The following is a 20473-nucleotide window of genomic DNA, read 5'->3' on the forward strand; positions in this document are numbered from 1 at the left end:
CTCATTGAATATAACACCCAAAACAACAAAATTATAGTCCAAACTCATCTACAAACTCTAAATTACACGTTGGGAAAAACTGCATGTCAATCCGACTTAAAACTAATGAGATATGTTTGTTTAAAGAATTTCACAGAATACAAAATTTTAAATTTTTGCTGAAAAACTAAAAGTTTTCAGCTTTGATATCTCATCTTTAAAAGATTGTTACTCATCAAATATAACACCGAAAACAACAAAATTATAGTTTAAAATCATCTACAAACACTAAATTACACGTTCGAGAAAACCGCATGTCAATCAACATAAAATGAATAAGATATGATTGTTTAAAGAATTTCACAGAATACAAAACTTTAAATTTATTGCTGAAAAGCTGAAATATTTCATATTTGATATCTCATCTTTGAAGGATTGTAACTCATCGAATATAACATCAAAAACAACAAAATTATAGTCTAAAATCATCTACAAATTCTAAATTACACGGTGGAAAAACCGCATGTCAATCCAACTAAAAACGAATGAGATATGCTTGCTTAAAAATTTTTACAGAATAATTTTTTTTAAATAAGCCGGTCCAAAACCGATTTTTACCTGGAACCGGTCGGGTCGGGCCGGACCGGTTTCGCTCAAATCCTAGAACTAAGAACTGGTTCGGGGGTCCAAAAAAACGGTTCGGTCCGGTCCACAGATCCAAATGCTCACCCCTAATTATGCCAAAAGCCATATGGTCTTCTCGAGTGCCTTCTGATCATACACCTTCAGGAACCTCACGCATGCAAGTATTTTCCTATTTTCAGGAGCTTCCGAGCGATGTATACATCCACAAGCTTTCCATAATTTTCAAATACGTTCCATAGGTTTTCTTCGTCCAGATCCTTAAGAAAATATGGTACGTAAGACGTGATTGATAAATTTTCCGCTTCATTATCATTTCGTCTTACCCTACTACCTCCTTCTTGAGCTTTCACTCCATTCTTCTTCCATTACCTATATGCCACTCTCATTCTTGATTTGTTACAATACCATAACTCATATCAAACCGTCACACACTAATCACCATATCAAATTAAGACGATCGCATTCTCAAAATACACCCCATCGAAAAATCTTGTCGCATGTCAAACACTAGCGTCGCCAAAAGAGAAAAAAAAAGGTGATCATTTATTTAAAGTTATATAACTTTTCATTACTAAATTAGTGTTTTCCATCATCAATTTATTACCAATTTATAATTTTTATCTTAATATTATTCCACATTAAAAGAAACACCCACAAGTCCACAAGACCACAACGATGTTGTTATGCACCAATTTCTAAGTAAAGATTTATACAGTTAAGTAGTTAAGTATAAATTAACTGATTGTATGACTTATTGAAAGAAAATTGTTTTTTAGCGTCGACTGACGAAGGCTTTAAATACAACATGTTGTTATCACTATATACGACCACTATATTGATAGTCGTTGTTGCTGAAACGTGTTAGAATAGTTTGTAAATTCTAACTTTCAACAAATAAAAATAATTTTTAAATAATTTAAAAAAATATTATTGCTTTTACTCAGTAAAAGGATGCGATATTTTGGACTTTGGAGGCCACCTACAACTACAAACATGTGGCTGAAGGGTTATAGACGATTTTTTTTGGTCATTTTGACAATTTCATGTTCTCATTTTGTCATAAGAAAATGACATCAAATTAAATCACTATCGGGGATTCTTAATCTCAACCTTCCGTCTTGATAGGGTCCTCACAATTCACAAATCGACCAAGTAGTCACTATATTATCAATTATTACAGTAGCTTCGGAATCTGTCTTTTGTTTTAATGGTAGGGGTATCATATAACAAAGAACAAAACTTAAACCACAATTCAATAGATGTATACATCTTATTTGAAATTATTATTTAGATATATGAAGCCCATACAACACCTCGCATCGCAACATTTGATGAGTGTGATACTAATAATGATAGGGTTTATTAAAGTCCCATACTATTATATATGGTGATTTTCATGATGACAATGACAATGAAAATAATGAATAAATTAAGATGATTTTAAACAAACTGAAGACGATAAATATATCTGATACAAATACGATGATTACAACCGGAGCAACACAAATAACATTATATTTTTTTTTGTAGAAAATGAAATTCCGTACTTCTGTACTTTTTATATTTATATTCAAATACAATTTGTTATAAGTTTTATTTACAGTTTTTAATTTTAATTTTTTTTGGTTACATTGGGTTAGGCTTTTTGGCCCAGAATTGCTATGAGGATTTGACCCAAAATAATCTATGTAAATTTTGGCCCAATACTGTAAACGATAATCAAATTGGGATTTACATAAAAAACGAAGAAAAAAAAGGAAAAAATATTCGTCCTCTTTGACTTCGTCGATTTTGACTCTTGGATCTACTGCATATGAACAATTGAAGCATCCAGCGTCTGCTTATCTGAAAACCTAAAACCCCCAAATCTCTTTGCCTCTCCTGTCCGAAGCTTCTACAGCCGCATCGATCCATGGCGGAATCCGATAAGGCCAACTCTCTGTCTGAGGTACACTCAATAAGATTCTCCTTTTTCTGTAGAATTTAGCTAGCATATGTTCCGTTTCCACTTCTTGATCTGATGTGTGTTTTGGTTTTTTTTTTTTTTTTGATGGTTTTGTATCTTGCGTAGAAGTTAGTATGATATTGTATGAATCGAATCTAGTTGCGATCGAAGTTTGTTTTTTTTTTTTTTTTTTTTTTGTTGATTTTGCTTTGACATGTCGGAGACCTAATTTGAATGTAAGAACTAGTGGTTTCCGAATGTAATCTAACATCAGATTTCATCTCCTTTTGAGAAAATTATCAACTTTCATTACTGCATTTATCGGTTTTAGGTATCGATTTAACATCAATTGAACCTCCACTTGGTTATCTTTGTACGTATTCTTATGAAATGAGATCCTCAGTAGGTCATTGTTTACTTAGCTTGAAGGCTTCTGAAATCATACTTATTTTATCTCTGCAACTTTCTGAGGACACTGATTGAGGAAGGATGTACGAATTATCTGTGAAGTCTGTTTCCCTTTTGTCAGATTTGTATTATATGGAATTAAGTTCATTGATATTTTGGGATAAAATCCGAATGGTTTTTGTTGCAGGATTATCTGCTCAAGGATATAGAAGAGAAGCTGAAGGTGGAGAGTGAACCTGAGGAGAAGAGTGCTGTAGTTGCTACCCCTGTTGAGTCTACAGTTGACGGAAATGCCCCTACATCTGAAGATATCAGCAGCCAGAGTTCTGCTTCTGAAGAAGAAAACGTGAGTGGGCCCCCTCCAGCTGCTGACGAGGATGTCACCGACCCCACCCCAACTGAAGAAACCACTGAAACTGTTGAAGAAGGAGACACCCAAAACGAAACCCCAGAGATTAAGGTAAGTTTCATTGATTTTTACTATTTCTTTAAACAAATAATTTGATTTTTGTTTTTTTTTTTTTTATTTAATTCAAAAGCTGGAGACAGCACCTGGAGATTATCGTTTTCCAACTACAAATCAAAGCAGGCATTGCTTTACCCGATATGTTGAGTACCACAGGTCACTATATTCAATTGAATTTTGAATTTGTTTTAATTAATTTTTGTTATATATTTATTTATGATTTATGATTTATGATTTTTGATTTATAAGGTGTGTGGCTGCGAAAGGAGAAGACGCGTCTGAATGTGATAAGTTTGCAAAATATTATCGCTCACTTTGCCCGGGCGAATGGGTATGCTTCAACACTTTCAACTTATTAATTTTATTCAGGAGGCTAATCTGACAGGGTCAGATTCAGACTGTTTGATACTACAGTTAGAAGCCCATGATTTGGTCTGATAGTTTTGGATATGCCTCTTACTGGGTCTGATAAGAGGATGAGGGTGGATCTGACTCAATCAGCAACTATCAAACAACAGTCTGTTAGTCAGAGTTTAAAACTTGATATTGTATTGTGTATGCAGGTAGACAGATGGAATGAGCAAAGGGAGAATGGGACCTTCCCGGGTCCTCTCTAAAACCTCTAAAGTCATTCATTACAATGAGAAATGGAACTTAATAATGGCTTTGTCTTTGGTTCCATGTTTTTTTTAAATTGGGTTGGAGTCTATGAACATGTTCAAGACTTAAGAGAAAGACTCCCCCCATCTTTTTTTTTTTTGTAATTCTAATATCATCATCGAAGAGGCTCATCTCATGATCAAAACATGATATAAAAACTGCTTAATAAAGATTTCAATCAATTTGTTGTTGCTTTTTTTTGCATGAATCAATCACACAAAGATTTGTGTAACAATTGATTTTCATTATCTAAACTCTAAAGCTTTTGGTTGTTAAAGTTTTATATTCTTGTGAGTTCATTGTGAAATGGTTTGTTGCAAAAATCATGTTTCGTGCCAAACTCCTCCTAGTATCAACATCATTTGTCTTTGTGAGCTTAAGGAAACATGAGTTGAAACATTTCGAGAGTTTGAGAAACCTTTTATAAAAGGAAGCCTTCAATGGTTCGTCCAATTTATGTGTGTGTTTGTAGAAGCATGGAGGAACAAAATCAAGTTAAAAAAAGAAAGAAGAATTAAGTAGGGAAGACAGATAAGAGGGAATTGCCAATTTTTCGCTCATGTGTGAGAAGGGTTAACTAGTTGAGGTAACTAAAGTTTGGGTGAGGGACAAACGGTGCAACGATGATTTCAATTAAGGACCAAGGTTAAATGAAACCAATCTTATGAACAAAAGGTGTTATGTTTAGCAAAAATCTAGGATCTAACATGTAGTTTACTATATCTTTTATCATATATTACACGAATGGTCCTTATGATTTGGGTCTATCACATATTTGTTCTTTAACTCTCTTTCTTGGTAACTCTCACACCATCCATATGACTTTTATGTTGTTACGACTTATGTCTCTAGCCGACTTAAAATGTCTAAATTACTCTTAATAGATCTTTTAATTTGTATTTTATTAAAGGGATAATGACTTAAAAGGGTAATATACTTTTCGATTTGTACATATTTGATCATTGATTTTTTTTTTCGTCCACATTTAATCCTTACGACTGATTTAGGTAAGTCGGGAAAAATGATTTAATAGGGTAATATATTTCTTACTTTGTGTACATTTAATTCTTATATTTTTTGTTGCAAAATAAGTTAATGTTGTTTTTGTACACATTCAATATTTGTGACCGGTTTTTCAGGTTTTGCTAAAGACATCCTAAGTGCGACAATTAATGAGGTGTTCGAGGCTGTTGATGTTTATGGTCAATGTGACATCGGGTGCTTGGTTGTTTAGGTCTTGTGGTTTGTCTTAGGTCTTCTGTTTTAAACGTCGTAACTTCTTCATATGGTCTCGAATTTTAATGATTTTTATATCCATGTGTCCGTATTTGAGTCTATTACAACTTTCGTTTACATTACTCCCGTTAAAAAGTAATATATTTTACTTAAAATCTTTATATCCACGTATTCTTTATGATTGTTTGTATGAACGTTTTTTTTATTACCAATCCAACGAATCATTAATACGCGTGGATATAAAGACCGTAAATAAAATTATACTCCCTCTGTCCCATATTAATAGTCCATGTTTCCTTTTTGGTTTGTCCCAAAATAATTGTCGACTTCTAAAAGTAAATATGTCTTTTACCATAATACCCCTCATTATTAGTTAAATTACCATAAAATTAAATGTAACTACCATAGAATTAAATACAACAGAAGAGTAAGACTGTCATTTCCTTTAATAAAGTTAATGATAATTAATGTTTTCTTAAATTGTGTGTTTTTTGTCTGTGGACTATTATTTTGGGACGGAGAGAGTATTTCTTTAGATTACTCAAGTTATTATCGTTAAAAAGTAATATATATTTTTACTTATGGTTTTATAAAAAAAGAATGCATACATACGTGGATATAAAGATTACGTGGATATAGATCGCAAATAAAAATATATTACTTTTTAGCGAGAGTAATCTAAACGCAAGTTGTAGTGGACCTGAATACGAATATATGGATATAAAAATCGTTAAAATCCAAGATGGTATGAAGAAGTTACGACATTAAAAACACAAGACTTAAGTCAAACCACACGATCTAACCAACCAAGCAGTCGAGGCCGCAATGACCATAAACATTAACAACCCCAAACACCTCAATAATGATTGTCCTACATAGGATGTAGTGAGCAAAATCTGAAAAACCGATCATGAATATTGAATGTGTATAAAAACAACAATGATTTATTTTGCAACAAAAAAACATAAGCACTAAATGTGTACAAAGTGAGAAACATATTACCTTATTAAGTCATTTTTCTCGGCTTAGCTGGAGTAGCCGGTAATAAGGACTGATTGTGTATGTTTAAACAAGTTGAATGGACAAATATGAACGAAAAAAACACAGTGACTAGATGTATATACATGGAAAAATATATTACCCTCTTAATTCATTATCTCTTTATTAAAAAAGTTATTTTAGAAAATATATGGATCCCATCCACCACCTTAACTCAACACCCGTTTACCTGACCAATACCTTCTTAAATGGACCTTCCTAAGATTGTCATGCAAAGACTATAAGTACAAACAAATTTTTTTGTACTCGAAAGGCAGATACTATAGTACTTCATAAATCCTACTCTATGCCCTTATGTCATGTCATCTGAAAGTGTCAATTTCTTCAAGTCAAACATCATTATCTTTTCATTTCATTCTCAAACGTCGTCTCCTACTCTACCATCTATTGTAATCATCTCCACCCTCCTAACCGCAACAGTCAGTTGTCTCCTCTAAACATTTCTGACCATCGCAATATTCATTCCTTAATTTCTCATTAAGCGACACCACTCCCAGCGAAGTGCTAATTGTTATGTTTGTTACCAGTCCAATAAGACTAAGATGTATGGTTACTGCATGTCTACTAGAAAAGTAACACAACATCAACGTCACATCATTTTCACTACATCACTACTACCACACCACTAACCATTGGAAATGTTCGCGACTCTACATAATCTCTCTCTCTCTCTCTCTCTCTCTCTCTCTCTCTCTATATATATATATATATATATATATATATATTAGATTAAATAAAAAAACATTATTTTTAAAATTAAATAAACATTTTACTAATAAACAAATTACATTAAAAAACTATTTGTAAAACATACATAAAAATTTAATCTTAATATATATATATATATATATATATATATATATATATATATATATATATAAAAGGGTTTAACTTAATTCAAAGACAAATGGGAAGATATAATGAGATCAAGAGACACAATCTCAATGACCATTGTGTAACTTCAATTAAAAACAAAATTGGACTGTCCTTTTTAAAACAAAGGAAGGAACACACTCTAGTTGTGTGATTGTTGTAATTCATTTTCCGGTAAGCTTCCTTCGAGAACATAACGATTTGGTATTTTTTTCATGCAACCAATCACAACACTCGTATTCATCCGTGAATAGCCCCAATCTACAACACACCCACGCACCAAGTGGCCGGCGTTCACACATAGGAATGTCCTCCACATCCGATTTCACGTGTAGGAATTTATCCCATACCGCTTAGCCTAAGATTCTACCACAAGTCCAACACAATATTCTTATTTTTGGGACCTCCATCCTCCTTTTATTTTTAATTATGTGTTTTAAGTAAACTAGGACCATGGTAAATTTCTAGGTTGGATCTTCATACTTTTGGTAATGGGTTGGTTTGTTTGTTTTGTTTGTTGTTTCATCAATTGGATAATGGGCGAATTAGTATGTGGAGTATTATTATAATTTCCAATATTTATATACGTTATTAGGAATTATAATTAGATAATATAATGTTTCTAAAAAAAAGTAAATGGTTATATTTTGACTTTGACGAGCGACAATTGAAGTACACTTTTATCAACTTATGGTGTTTTAGGCTGGAGGGCGGTGCCGCACTCCCTCATGAAACCGCAGTGATACGTAGGCGTCACCTCACCCATTACCACAAAAGTGTGGTTTCATACCACACCCAAAGAGTGGTGTCACACTTGCGTATTTTTTTTAATAAATAAAAGAGACCAATCAGAAGGAGGGAAGAAAAATGAACCAATCACATTGTTGGAAGGTTGTTTAAAGGAGTGCTCCCTTGGAAGGGTGCAGTGCACTCTCTACCGCACCCAGGGGGCGGTGTTTGTGCTTATGTGGGAAAGGGAGTGCGGTCCAGGCCGCACCCACCCCCTCTGGGCTTGAGAATTATGATGGAATAGATTTCTCTCATAGTTATTGAATACATCAACTTTGACCAAAACGCAACAACCTTTCTTTTGAAACACAATAAGTTGGAGAGAGGTCTAAAAGAGTAATACCAATACATTTCGATGTCTTTGAATATATTTCTCATAAACGTTAAGTGACATGTCCTGTTCTTGAATGAGCTCTTTTAAAAAGTATTCAACAAAGGTTTGGTTTGGACGAAGTACACTAGTAGTAAACAATATTAATTGCAACCTCCATTCAAAAAAAGAGTTTATAAAGGTGGTCCGTTTGAAAATATATCTATATTTCTCCCCTTTTCTATCTTGCAAATTTGAACAATATGAAAGGAGTACTCTGCAAAATATTATCAAGACAAATTGCTTAATCTATTTATCAATATATATATTTTGATAAATAGATTAAGCATGAGAGTTTCTGACCTTCATTAGCCAATATCTAAACACCTAATCTATTAATAAATAGATGTTTTTTTTGCAAAATAAAAATATAACTAAATATTGGATCAATTTATTACTAATTAATGGGCAAAGCCAGTTAACTAATAATACACATGTGTTAATTATTATATCAATTGTAAGACATCTAAAAGGATTGAGACATTTATTCGAATCCTCTTAAGATTATTTGACAATACCAGGATTATTTCATATGAATCATGTTGATACATAAAGCATATATAGGTGTCTTTTTTGGCATTTTGGTTCATACATACACACACATATACATGTATGCATGTGCATGTATATCAGCATATGTAGTAATACGTTTATTAAGCGGCAGACTTTGTTCCCTGGTTTTCTTGTAGTATAGACTTAGACACGATACACATATACATCCATAATATATCTAATTAACAGATAAATTGAAATATTAACTTGGAAGGAGTGCGAGTATTTGACAAATACCATGACTATATAATATAAGATTGTTTAATGCATATAATATATTTGGTTACGTCTTGGAATGTCGAGTCAAAGAAGTTTACGTACTGCTCCTATTAAATTTAATTATTTTATCATTATGTATTATGTTTTAATCATCTTCTGTTAGCGGATCGTATTTTATGACTAAAGTATATATATACGAAATAATAAATTATCAATTCTACAAGGATAAACTATCATAAAATCTTTTTCCAAGAACTTTGGAATGTGACTGACATATAAAGTACAACGATCAAATAAGATATAAATTCTAATTCTAATAATTAATATATATTACATCAATTGAACATGCATTATTGTGTTGATTAACGCACGAATAAATGAATTTGTTTGTGCTTCTATCTAAGATCTTCTGGTTTTCATATGCAAGCGAGAAGTATGTTTATAATACAAAATGATCATTTTCTTTTTTCTCTCGACAGATATTTAAGAAAATCAAGTAATTAAAGTCAAACCCCAGTGGTCAACATTTCCTTCATAGTTCTTGAATGCATCAACTTTGACCAAAATCCACTTTTCTTCTTGGCATCATTATCTATGGTCCTTTCACTAACAAAGGCCATGGATTTGCTCTTCTTTAGCTTGCTCTTCAAGAACGAAATTTGCCCTTTTCGATTATCATGCATGGGAGATGCTGTGTTTGACAAAGAAGAAACCGAAGATACGGAAGAGATAGAAGATGAAGAACATGAAGAAGAAGAAGCGTATGTGGTAACCCGTGATGAAGATCTCGAGATCTTTTTTAATCGTTCTCTTAAACACACCGAACAGACTCCTGGGGATTGCTGATGTTTCGGGTGTTTCTTGCATTTTGTTGACGAAGATGATGGTCTTCTTTTGTTGTTCATTGTATGTGTGTGTGTGTGTGTGTTTTTTATAAGGTGTTTTTGTGTGTGTTTGTAGGGTTAGTTTTGGCTTCGTTGTTTGGTGGCTTTTGTGTAACGTTGTATATATAGAGGCATTAGGGTTAAGTTTCGATGAGGTTTCATGGGAGTTTCGATGAGAGTTGCATTGTAATTACTTTTTTGACCATTTGTTGCGAGTTTTAGAAAAGTCAAGTGGGGCGAGGCTAGTTTTCGTTGACTTCAATAAGATGCACGTACGGGTCGACGGTGTTCGATATGATATTTTTTTCTCTTCTAAAAACATATAACATTTGATAATTATTGATAATTATGTAGAATTTAATAAAAATATTTGGTTGATTATAATATATTTAAATATCACATCAGAAAACATATAACAAAAGCAAATCAGAATTTAGATAATAAGAAAATTTATAATATATTTAATTATCACATCAGAAAACTTATAACAAAAGCAAATCAGAATTTAGATAACAATAAATTGGGTTAATTTCATAAAAACCCTCAAGTTTTCAGGTTTTTGTCGGTTTTGCCCAAAGTTAAATTTTATGTCCGTTTTTACCCTTACATTTTCCAAAAAATGTTCGGTTTTACCCTTTTACCGGTGATAGCAGGTTTTCCAGGTTACCATTATATTAAATTCGCAAAAAAAACCCTTAAGTTTATAGTTTTTTTACGCTTTTACCCTTAAGTTTTTAATTTTTTTTTTATACTTTTACCCTATGTATTTTTTTTTTCATATTATACGTATTCATGCAAAAAAATCATATTTATATACGATAAAAAATTAATTAAATATTATATTTACATTTTTTTAATGTTATTTCTTTATGTGTCTGTCTGTGTGTGTGTGTGTGTATATATATATATATATATATATATGTATTTTTTCTGGATGAATCGTTTAAAATGTAAAAAAAAAAACAAATTAATATGTTTTTATAACTACAAATACGTATTTTTATGTATTTACAAATATACATATCAATAAATCAACTTGTTCAATCATAAACGTGTGTGTGTGTGTGTATATATATATATATATATATATATATATATATATATATATATATATATATTAGAAATGCTAATATGTATTTTAGAAGTACAAATATTTATTTTTACGTTTATATAAGTATATACATATATTTTTAGAAGTGTAAATATGTATTTTGATATATGTTTTTTTAAAAGTATAAATATATTTTTAGAAGTATATATACAAATTAATATTTATAAAAATATAAAAATATGTATTTATACTTCTAAAAACTATATCTATAAAATATGTATTCATAATTCTAAATATATTAGTTTATTTTTTAAATGGTATAACGCTGCAAACACACACACACACACACACACACACATATATATATATATATATATATATATATATATATATATATATAATATTTAATTAGCTGTTTTTTCGTATATAAATACGATTTGCATGAATACGTATAATATGAAAAAAAATACATAGGGTAAAAGTATAAAAAAATTAAAAACTTAAGGGTAAAAGCGTAAAAAAACTATAAACTTAAGGGTTTTTTTGCGAATTTAATATAATGGTAACCTGGAAAACCTGCTATCACCGGTAAAAGGGTAAAACCGAACATTTTTTGGAAAATGTAAGGGTAAAAACGGATATAAATTTCAACTTTGGGCAAAACCGACAAAAACCTGAAAACTTAAGGGTTTTTGTGACATTAACCCCAAGAAATTTTATAAATAAGAAAAATGATGTTTTCAAAAATAAAAAATGTTAAGTTTTTTATTGGGAAAATGACTTATAAGCCCAACGAAATTTTCAAACCGTTCAAAAAACCCAAATTATGTTTTGTTTGTTTAAGAAAAACCCAACGAACTTAACTTTTTGTCAAAAAAGCCCAACTAACTTACACTTTTGTTCAACTCTCATTAGGGTCAACCGGTTAATGAAAGTCAACGAATGGCATGGCTTATGACGTGGAATTAAAAATCGGGAAAATTACTTGTAAGACCAACGAAGTTGCGAAACCCTTTAAAAAACTCCAATCATGTTTTGTTTGTTCAAAAAAATCCAACGAGCTTACACTATTGTTTAATTCTCATTATAGGCAACAAGATTCATTAGGAATACAATTAGTTGGCAAATGACATGACATTATATTTAATGTCATGGAATAAACATATTAGAATTGCCCTTTATATATCAATTTAGGGCTTGAAGAAGAAAAAAACGAACTACATATGTGTTCGATCTCTTGTAATGACTACTTCTTCTTCCTCTCTTGATGTCCAACTCAAGATCTACAAAGAAAATATATGACCCTAATGAGAATTGAACAAACGTGTAAGTTAGTTGAGTTTTTTTAAACAAAATGTTAAGTTCGTTGGGTTTTCTTGAACATAGATAACATAATTGAGGTTTTTTTTAACGGTTTGGAAACTTCATTAAGCTTATAAGTCATTTTCCTTTTTTATTTGTTGGTGATTTTAGTATCGCGTTGTTATTTAATATAATTGAAACTATAAGACAAGTTTGATATCCTAAACATAACGAATGACGAAGGTGGTAGAGCCTTGCACCAGTGGTCATGACCGAAACAAAACCTAAACAAAATTTTGGATAAAAAAATATAACGGAAAACAAGATTAGAATTTTATATTAGAAATGCCGTTGAAAACATGATCATAACAAATGTAAATTGAAATTTATTGGATCCGGATAGAAACAACTCGAAAATGTATTATTCGTGTAGCTATACCAAAATGAACTAATCTTCAAATTTATTTACAATGTATTATACGTGTAGTACTCATTAAAATTGATATTGATTAAAACACTGATAATGTAATTAACTTTAACTTTTTAAGCATGCAACATATATATTGTTGCTATAAATTTCAAAAATTAGGAAGAAAACATCAAAACCAAAAAAAAAAAAAAAACAAAATCATCATGAGCATATACAACTAGACAAAATATCGTAAGAGAATGACATGATTGTCATGACTTTATGCCTAATTCAAGATGAATAGATGAAGTTGTGATACTCAATGAAACTTTTTGCCCATCGATGCTCAAGTATGAGGGAATTTTTGAAGCTCTCGATTATATAATAAAGACTAAAGATGTATGATTCGAATCATGTTAAAATGATAAGATCCCAGATCTTGTTTCAAATAGATCCTAAAATGATCTTGTTTTTCATTAATAGAATTTTAAAATCATAAGATCTTAAAAAAAAAATTGAAATCTTAACAACCATGTTTTTAATTATTAAAAAAGGATAATTTTTATTTAAGAGAAGTGGGAATTTGATGTTTGGCGGATTTCAATTCCATCAATTTTGCTAACCCATCACATTTTCGACGAAATCTTCCACTCAAATTCCTTCAATTTCTGCACGAATCCGCAAAAGAAACTTGTTTTTTATTTTAGGATTATTTGTGGGCACACCTTGGCTTAAGAGTCAAGTTTGAGTGTGGAACACGTCCAAAATACAAAAACAAAACCAATACTTATTCCATTGACCAAATTGGTCAGAAATCGGTTCCAATAAAAACAAAATAATTAGATTTGATTGATTCAAACTCAAATATATTGAATAAAAATAAAAAACTTAGCTGAAAAACAAATCGTATCAAATGCATTAAACGAGGAAAAGGTAGCTAGAAATTTATACTTATAACCTTTTACATCATGCATAATTGACCAAGTCTGAGTAGTAAGATATTTTAATAAACTGATTGATTTTTTTTTTCTTATATTTTATCTTTAATTAATTATTCTTGCAAGTTACCACATATTGGGAAGAAAAAAAAAACAATTTTATGACTTAACAATGTCAGCATACATTCAAGGAAACCACAAAGCAAATTCCATATATGACACTTTTGAGTGTTAACAAAATCTCTAAAATATTATTAAATAATAAAAATTCAAAAGTTTTAATAATACAGTTAAGTTGAAGAAGCAGCTGCATCTGTTGTATTAGCACATTGGGAAACATATGGCTTCAGCTGCAATATAACACTCAATTACTCAAAATCCATTAATACCTTTTAATTCTTTTAAGAAGAAACTAGATGAACAAAAATTAAATCAATAAATTTGCATAATACCTTGAAATCAGTCAAATCTGGAACCACATAGTTGGGTAGCTTCTCTTGCACCACAACATAACCACCTACACAAATAATAACATATTACATATATCAGACAGATTCCAATATATCAATGAAGATGAAGATTCAGTTTCTTGAAATTGATCTGCAGTTGCAAAGTTTTTAACCTAGATTCTTGTTTGGAATTTTCAAATTCAAATGTTATTCCCACATCATATGCTATGATGAGATTTTCAGCTTTCATTATCACATCTGAAGAAATGTTGGGGTAAAAGATTGAAGTAGTTCATTGTTCTTACCTTTGCGTGTGTGAAAACCAGTTGGTTTACAGTTTTTGCCCTTGTAGTAATCACGAGGACCTGTTTTTGAAGTGAGAATGTTGAGTGAAGATGTTCGTTTCCTTCTATATGCTCGACCTATTCCAAGTAATAACCCCAAAGCCATATCTGCCTCAAACAATCAATCAATCAATCAATCAAAACGAAACAACACAATCAATTAACTTAATTTATCAATCCAGTGTTTTGTTTACATGTAGGTTTCGATTGTTTGGATAAAAGTCATAACAATTGTGACGTTCGGATTATTTAGGGTCGAATCGAAGCAATCAGATTTGAAGCATGCAAGAATATGATATAAAAGCATCTCAAAATTTTCTTCAGAAGACTGTTGGATTTAATATCAATAGCAAAATGCAGAGCAACAGGTATGAAGCCACCCAATAAACACATCAGAAGGAAATGAACGATAGGTTCCAACATAAAAATAAGAAAAGAACAAAGAACACAATTCAATTGCTCGGTGAATAAAATTAAACATAAACGCGATTTAATCAACGGAATAGATCAAAAAAGTGAAGGAGAATATACTAACTGCCGAAATTAACTGTCTCTGAGAAACGTTGCTTCAGTTGGGAGGAGACGATCCAGGGTTTTGATTTGATAGACTAGGGTTTTTCCGAATTAGAATCCGTGCAACCCGAGTTATTCATCGGGTCAATTACACAATCCGAAATCCGAATGGTTTGAACTAATGGGCCTTGACTTATGGACTACAGCCCAAATAAAATGGATTTTGGACAAAAATATAAGGACGGAAATATTGGCTGTTTTCGAGAAAAAAATTTCAAAAAAAAAATGAGAATTTTGAAAAAGGCTAATGTCATAAAAACCCTCAAGTTTTCAGGGTTTGTCGGTTTTGTCCAAAGTTGAATTTTATGTCCGTTTTTATCCTAACATTTTCCAAAAAATGTTCGGTTTTACCCTTTTACCGGTGATAACAGGTTACCATCATATTAACTTCATAAAAAAACCCTTAAGTTTACAGTTTTTTTACGTTTTTACCCTTAAGTTTATAAATTTTTTTACACTTTTACCCTATGTATTTTTTTTTTCATATTATACGTATTCATGCAGAAAAATCATATTTATATACGAAAAAAATTTAATTAAATATTGTATTTACATTTTTTAATGTTATTTCTTTATATATATATATATATATATATATATATATATATATGTGTGTGTGTGTAGGTTTTTTTCTTGGATAAACCATTTAAGATGTAAAAAAAACAAATTAATATGTTTTTAGAACTACAAATACGTATTTTTATGTATTTAAAAATATACATATCAATAAAAAAAACTTGTTCAATCATAAACATGTTTATATAAGTATATACATATATTTTTTGAAGTGTAAATATGTATTTTGATATATGTTTTTTTTTAAATATAAATATATTTTTGGAAGTATAGATACATATTAATATATAAAAATGTAAAAATATGTATTTATATTTCTAAAAACTATATCTATAAAACATGTATTCATAATTCTAAAAATATTATTTATATTTTTAAATGATATAACCGTGCAAACACACACACACACACACACACACAAACAAATATATATATATATATATATATATATATATATATATATATATAACATTAAAAAAATATAATATTTAATTAAACATTTTTTCGTATATAAATACGATTTTTCTGCATGAATACGTATATTATGACAAAAAAATACTTAGGGTAAAAGTGTAAAAAAATTATAAACTTAAGGGTAAAAACGCAAAAAAATGATAAAGTTAAGGGTTTTTTTGCGAATTTAATATAATGGTAACCTGGAAAACCTGTTATCACCGGTAAAAGGGTAAAACCGAACATTTTTTCGAAAATGTTAGGGTAAAATCGGACATAAAATTCAACTTTGGGCAAAACCGACAAAACCTTGAAAACATGAGGGTTTTTATGACATTAACCCTTTTGAAAACGCGTTTACTTCGTCTATTTTTCTAAATTTTTCACGGAAAATGAAAATTTTCCGTTTTCTAAAATTACAAAGAAGTTGGAAATTTTTGGAAAACCAATAATCATTGTTTTCCACATTTTTCTAATTCCAAAATTTTTCTAAAATAAAAACACCAACTTCCACCCCATCCACCTCTACCTACCCTCACCTTAACACCCTAAACCCACCACACCCCTACCTACCTACACTCACTCCCAAGCTCACCCCCACCCCCCCCCCCCCCACAAACACAAACACACACACACACACCCACAAACACACACACACCCACAAAACACACACCCACACCCCTACAAACACACACACACACACACACACACACCTACAAACACACATACACACACCCACACCAACCCCTACAAACACACATACACACACACCCACAAACACCCACACACACACACCCCCACCCACACCCCCACAAACACACACACACACACACACCCACACCCACACCCACAAACTCACACCCACACCCACACCCACTCCACCCCCACAAACACAAACACACACACAGACACACACACATACACCCACCCAACACCACTACCACAATCACCGACTTACCATCACCATCACCACCACCACTATCCCATCACCAATACCACCGCCGCCATCATCACCACTGCCACAACTGCCGCCACCACCACCACTGTCTGTCATCACCACCACCGCCGACACCCCGCTGCCACCGCCACCACCACCACCACCGTCGCCATCTTCGACACCACCACTGCCCCCCGCCGCTGCCCCCTCCACTGTCACTGCCACCGTCCCCATGCCCACCCTACTACCGCTACCGTTTTCTAAAAATGAAAATCGATAGAAAAATACACATCTAAACACGTTTTCTAATTGGGGTTAGGTCATTCAAGTTATTCATTTTGCAAAATCCGTAATTGTTTTGTGAATTGAACTAAGTAACAAACATTAAATTGATTTCTTATGAATGAATATAGTGTAAATCTTTTCACACATTCTTACGCTCCCGAGCTTGTGAGGAGTATTGGGTGTTGTTGGGAACATTCACAATAAGCTTAATGCAATCTTTTAATCTACTTCTAAGAGCTTGTTTAGATTAGGTTAATAAGGTTAGGATTAATCAAAGAGCTTGTTTTGATTGATTAATGTGGTGAATGCAAAGTGTTAGAGCTTGTTAACACTTTCAAGTACCAACTTAGATAGAATGAAACAAACGTCTTGTCATCTTTGATTCACATTGCTGGATTGTCATACATGGAGTTGGAGTCCTTACAAAATCTGAACTTAACTCATTCGTTTAGTTGTCTACTCGTGTTTTAAATTTGTGTGTTTAGTCATTGCACTCTAAACCCCCCTTATTACTGTTAGTGACCATAGTACCTTGCGCAAAGAGGTATAGACTAATTATCCCGTGTCTCTGTGGATCGACCCTACTTGCCTTGTACCACCTTTTAGTGCAATAGAGTAGTGCACTTGGAGTCATTTGTACCCCTTTATTTGTTGGGTTTGACACGCCTAACAAATTGGCGCCGTTGCCGGGGACACGGTGTTACTAATTGTTTATGTCAAGATTTTTGTGAGCAGGTACATCTCTATCTAAAAAAAAACAAAACAAAAAAGAAAAAAAAAAGTGTGGCTTGGAGATGAACACTCCTTACATTAAAGACCAGCTTTCTGAGCTAGCCCAGATAGTTATGATGATTGAAAATGACCAAAATGTGCATCCCACACCTATTCCTTGTGATTTTTGCATTCAAAATGGACATCACACCAACATGTGTCCATATTCACAAGGGGAATGGGAGGAAGTGCATGAAAGGGGAAGCTACTACTGGCCAAACCAATGGAGTTATGATCAACCTCAACATGATCAATGGTGGGAAAACAACCAAGCTTGGGGAAACAACCAATGCCAAAACCCATACCAAGCTTGGGGAAATGACCAATACCAAATAACTCCACAGTTCCAACAACTATATTCTCCACCTCCCCAACAACCTGAAACGTCGAGCATGTCCTTGGAAGACATTGTCAAAAGCATTGCCACTACTACCCAGATCTTCCAAGAAACAACCAAAGCTAGCCTCAAAAGCTTAGAGCAACAAATTGCACAACTTACTCAATCTGTGAGTATATTGGAAACTCAAGGAAAATTACCATCGCAGACCGAAGAGGACCCAAGGCATACTGTTTCTGCCATCACCTTGAACGATGGGAAATTTTTTGATGACCCAAGATTGCAATTTGAAGATGGGGAAGAGGATGAAGAAGTAGAAGTGGAGAAGGCTAATGAGGAAGAAGTAGAAATTGAGAAGGCTGACATGGAAGTTGTAGAGGATGTGTTAGAGGTTGATGAAAGAGAGGCTGAGCCACCCACTACCAATGAGAAAATCCTTTCACTGGTAGACCAAACACTAGAACCGAAAACGATAAATCTGTCGGAACCTTCAAAGGATATATATCCCGAGAAGGAAGAGACACAATCAGTCATCAACTCAAACACCCTATCAAAGAAAGAAGAGTTGATTACCTTAGTGGACAAGTACATGAAAGGGGTCAGTTGGATGATTGCTATCATCAAAGGTCTAAGTCCAACATGGTTCCCAAGCAAAAAGAAAGTCAAGTACAAGATAAGTGTTCCATTGAAGGAGGTGGCGAAAAGTTTGATGTGTTGGAAAGGCCCACATACTTAGAATGAAGCATATTCGAGGGCCACGTCGAGCCAACGACTTAAAACAAGGGCGGCTAACCGGGAGGCAACCCGGGGGTATTTTTGTCTTTATCTTTATAAACATTTCCGTTTCTTTGAAGTTTTTAGTTTTTAATGTTCCAAATGTGTTGCAACATGTTTTTCTACCTAGAAAATGAATCTCGGGCTCCAAAAATATTTCACGGATAGCTTGGGGAAGATGAAGAGGAGGTTCTCACCACCAACTGCAAGGCTCCAAGAACGATTCGGTAAATTCTTTCCATATCTTTAATCGTTCATATTTTGCTTTAAAATTCAATATGTGTGCACTTGTGACTGTTTTAGACTCTTACCCAACCCGACTACCATCCCCCACCACCTTCCAATGATTAGATAGGTTGTTCCGCCCTCTCCACGCATCGGGGACGATGCTTATCTTTAAGCTTGGGGAGGGGTAGATTTGTACATTAGGATCACCTCCATGCATTAAATTTCAAAAAAAAAAATCCTAAAAGAATTTTTCGTTTATGTTCTTAGTTTCCAATTTTTTTCCTAGTTTCTTAAAAAAAAAAAGCAAAAAAATAAAACATCTCCATGCATTTTCATTTTCATGCATTTCATTAAAAAAAAAGATTTAATACGAGATGAGACACTCTTTACATACAAGTGCTCCATGAAGTGGGAAATCGAGAGCTCAAATCAAAATGAAAAAATACCGAAGCAACCGGATAGTTACCGGAAGTGTAGAATCTGCTGTCATAACTAGGGGACCCAAACACCGTAATTCGAGACCCTAGCCTTAGATAATAAAAAGAAATTATATTGAAACGTTTTTTTTGGCGGTAATAACAGCTTTAGGATGATTTGCTTCTGAATGTTTAAAAAGAATCTTTATCGGCAACTCTGGACCCACAGAACACAGACCTATTTGTTGACACGCGTCACCCTCGCGGTGACAGAGAGCTTAAGTATCAGATCCACACAGTCAAGAAAGAAGGAAGGGTACAACTGTCATATCTAGTACCCAAATCAGAATTTCAAATGCCAAAACGAAGAAATCTCAAGAAATTCCAAAAATGAAGATTGAAGAACCCAAATTCAAAACGAAGTACAAATCAAAGTTCAATCAAATCAAAAGCCAATTCAAAGTCAAATCTGGCGAATGAAGAACTGTGTGATATGATACTTGTGGCTCTCGAAAAAGTGAAAGCATAGGAGCTGGGCCCCTTCG

General features: G+C 32.6%; 2 protein-coding genes across 3 annotated transcripts; one reads left to right on the forward strand and one right to left on the reverse strand.

Annotated features, from left to right (window-relative positions):
* Positions 1-2401: 2401 nt before the first annotated feature.
* Positions 2402-4294, forward strand: LOC145122735 (putative cytochrome c oxidase subunit 6b-like). Its single transcript, XM_079058305.1, has 5 exons — positions 2402-2572; positions 3165-3437; positions 3517-3599; positions 3693-3774; positions 4007-4294. Exons 1-5 carry the CDS (start codon positions 2537-2539, stop codon positions 4058-4060), a joined length of 528 nt encoding a protein of 175 aa, XP_078914431.1. The 5' UTR covers positions 2402-2536; the 3' UTR covers positions 4061-4294.
* Positions 4295-13966: 9672 nt separating this feature from the next.
* Positions 13967-15219, reverse strand: LOC145120561 (uncharacterized). 2 transcript variants are annotated; one of them, XM_079056366.1, is made up of 4 exons: positions 15114-15219; positions 14540-14686; positions 14238-14302; positions 13967-14135 (listed from the first exon to the last, which is right to left on the reverse strand). In XM_079056366.1, exons 2-4 carry the CDS (start codon positions 14682-14684, stop codon positions 14076-14078), a joined length of 270 nt encoding a protein of 89 aa, XP_078912492.1. In that variant the 5' UTR covers positions 14685-14686; positions 15114-15219; the 3' UTR covers positions 13967-14075. The 2 variants fall into 2 exon arrangements, with proteins under 2 accessions (XP_078912492.1, XP_078912493.1); XM_079056367.1 differs by having other exon boundaries at positions 15110-15183.
* Positions 15220-20473: the final 5254 nt, after the last annotated feature.

This window comes from Lactuca virosa, chromosome 6, assembly GCF_052849685.1.
Source record: "Lactuca virosa cultivar CGN04683 chromosome 6, Lactuca_virosa_CGN04683_v6, whole genome shotgun sequence".
Lineage (NCBI taxonomy): Eukaryota > Viridiplantae > Streptophyta > Magnoliopsida > Asterales > Asteraceae > Lactuca > Lactuca virosa.

Bases quoted from the DNA above. Each gene is read 5' to 3' on its own strand.
- LOC145122735 (XM_079058305.1), top strand. From the start codon at position 2,537: ATGGCGGAATCCGATAAGGCCAACTCTCTGTCTGAG. The intron at 2,573-3,164 runs GTACACTCAATA...TTTTTGTTGCAG, and splicing joins AGGCCAACTCTCTGTCTGAG to GATTATCTGCTCAAGGATAT. The intron at 3,775-4,006 runs GTATGCTTCAAC...TTGTGTATGCAG, and splicing joins CACTTTGCCCGGGCGAATGG to GTAGACAGATGGAATGAGCA.
- LOC145120561 (XM_079056366.1), bottom strand. From the start codon at position 14,684: ATGGCTTTGGGGTTATTACTTGGAATAGGTCGAGCATATAGAAGGAAA. The intron at 14,303-14,539 runs GTAAGAACAATG...TTATTTGTGTAG, and splicing joins TGGTTTTCACACACGCAAAG to GTGGTTATGTTGTGGTGCAA. The intron at 14,136-14,237 runs GTATTATGCAAA...GTTATATTGCAG, and splicing joins CAGATTTGACTGATTTCAAG to CTGAAGCCATATGTTTCCCA.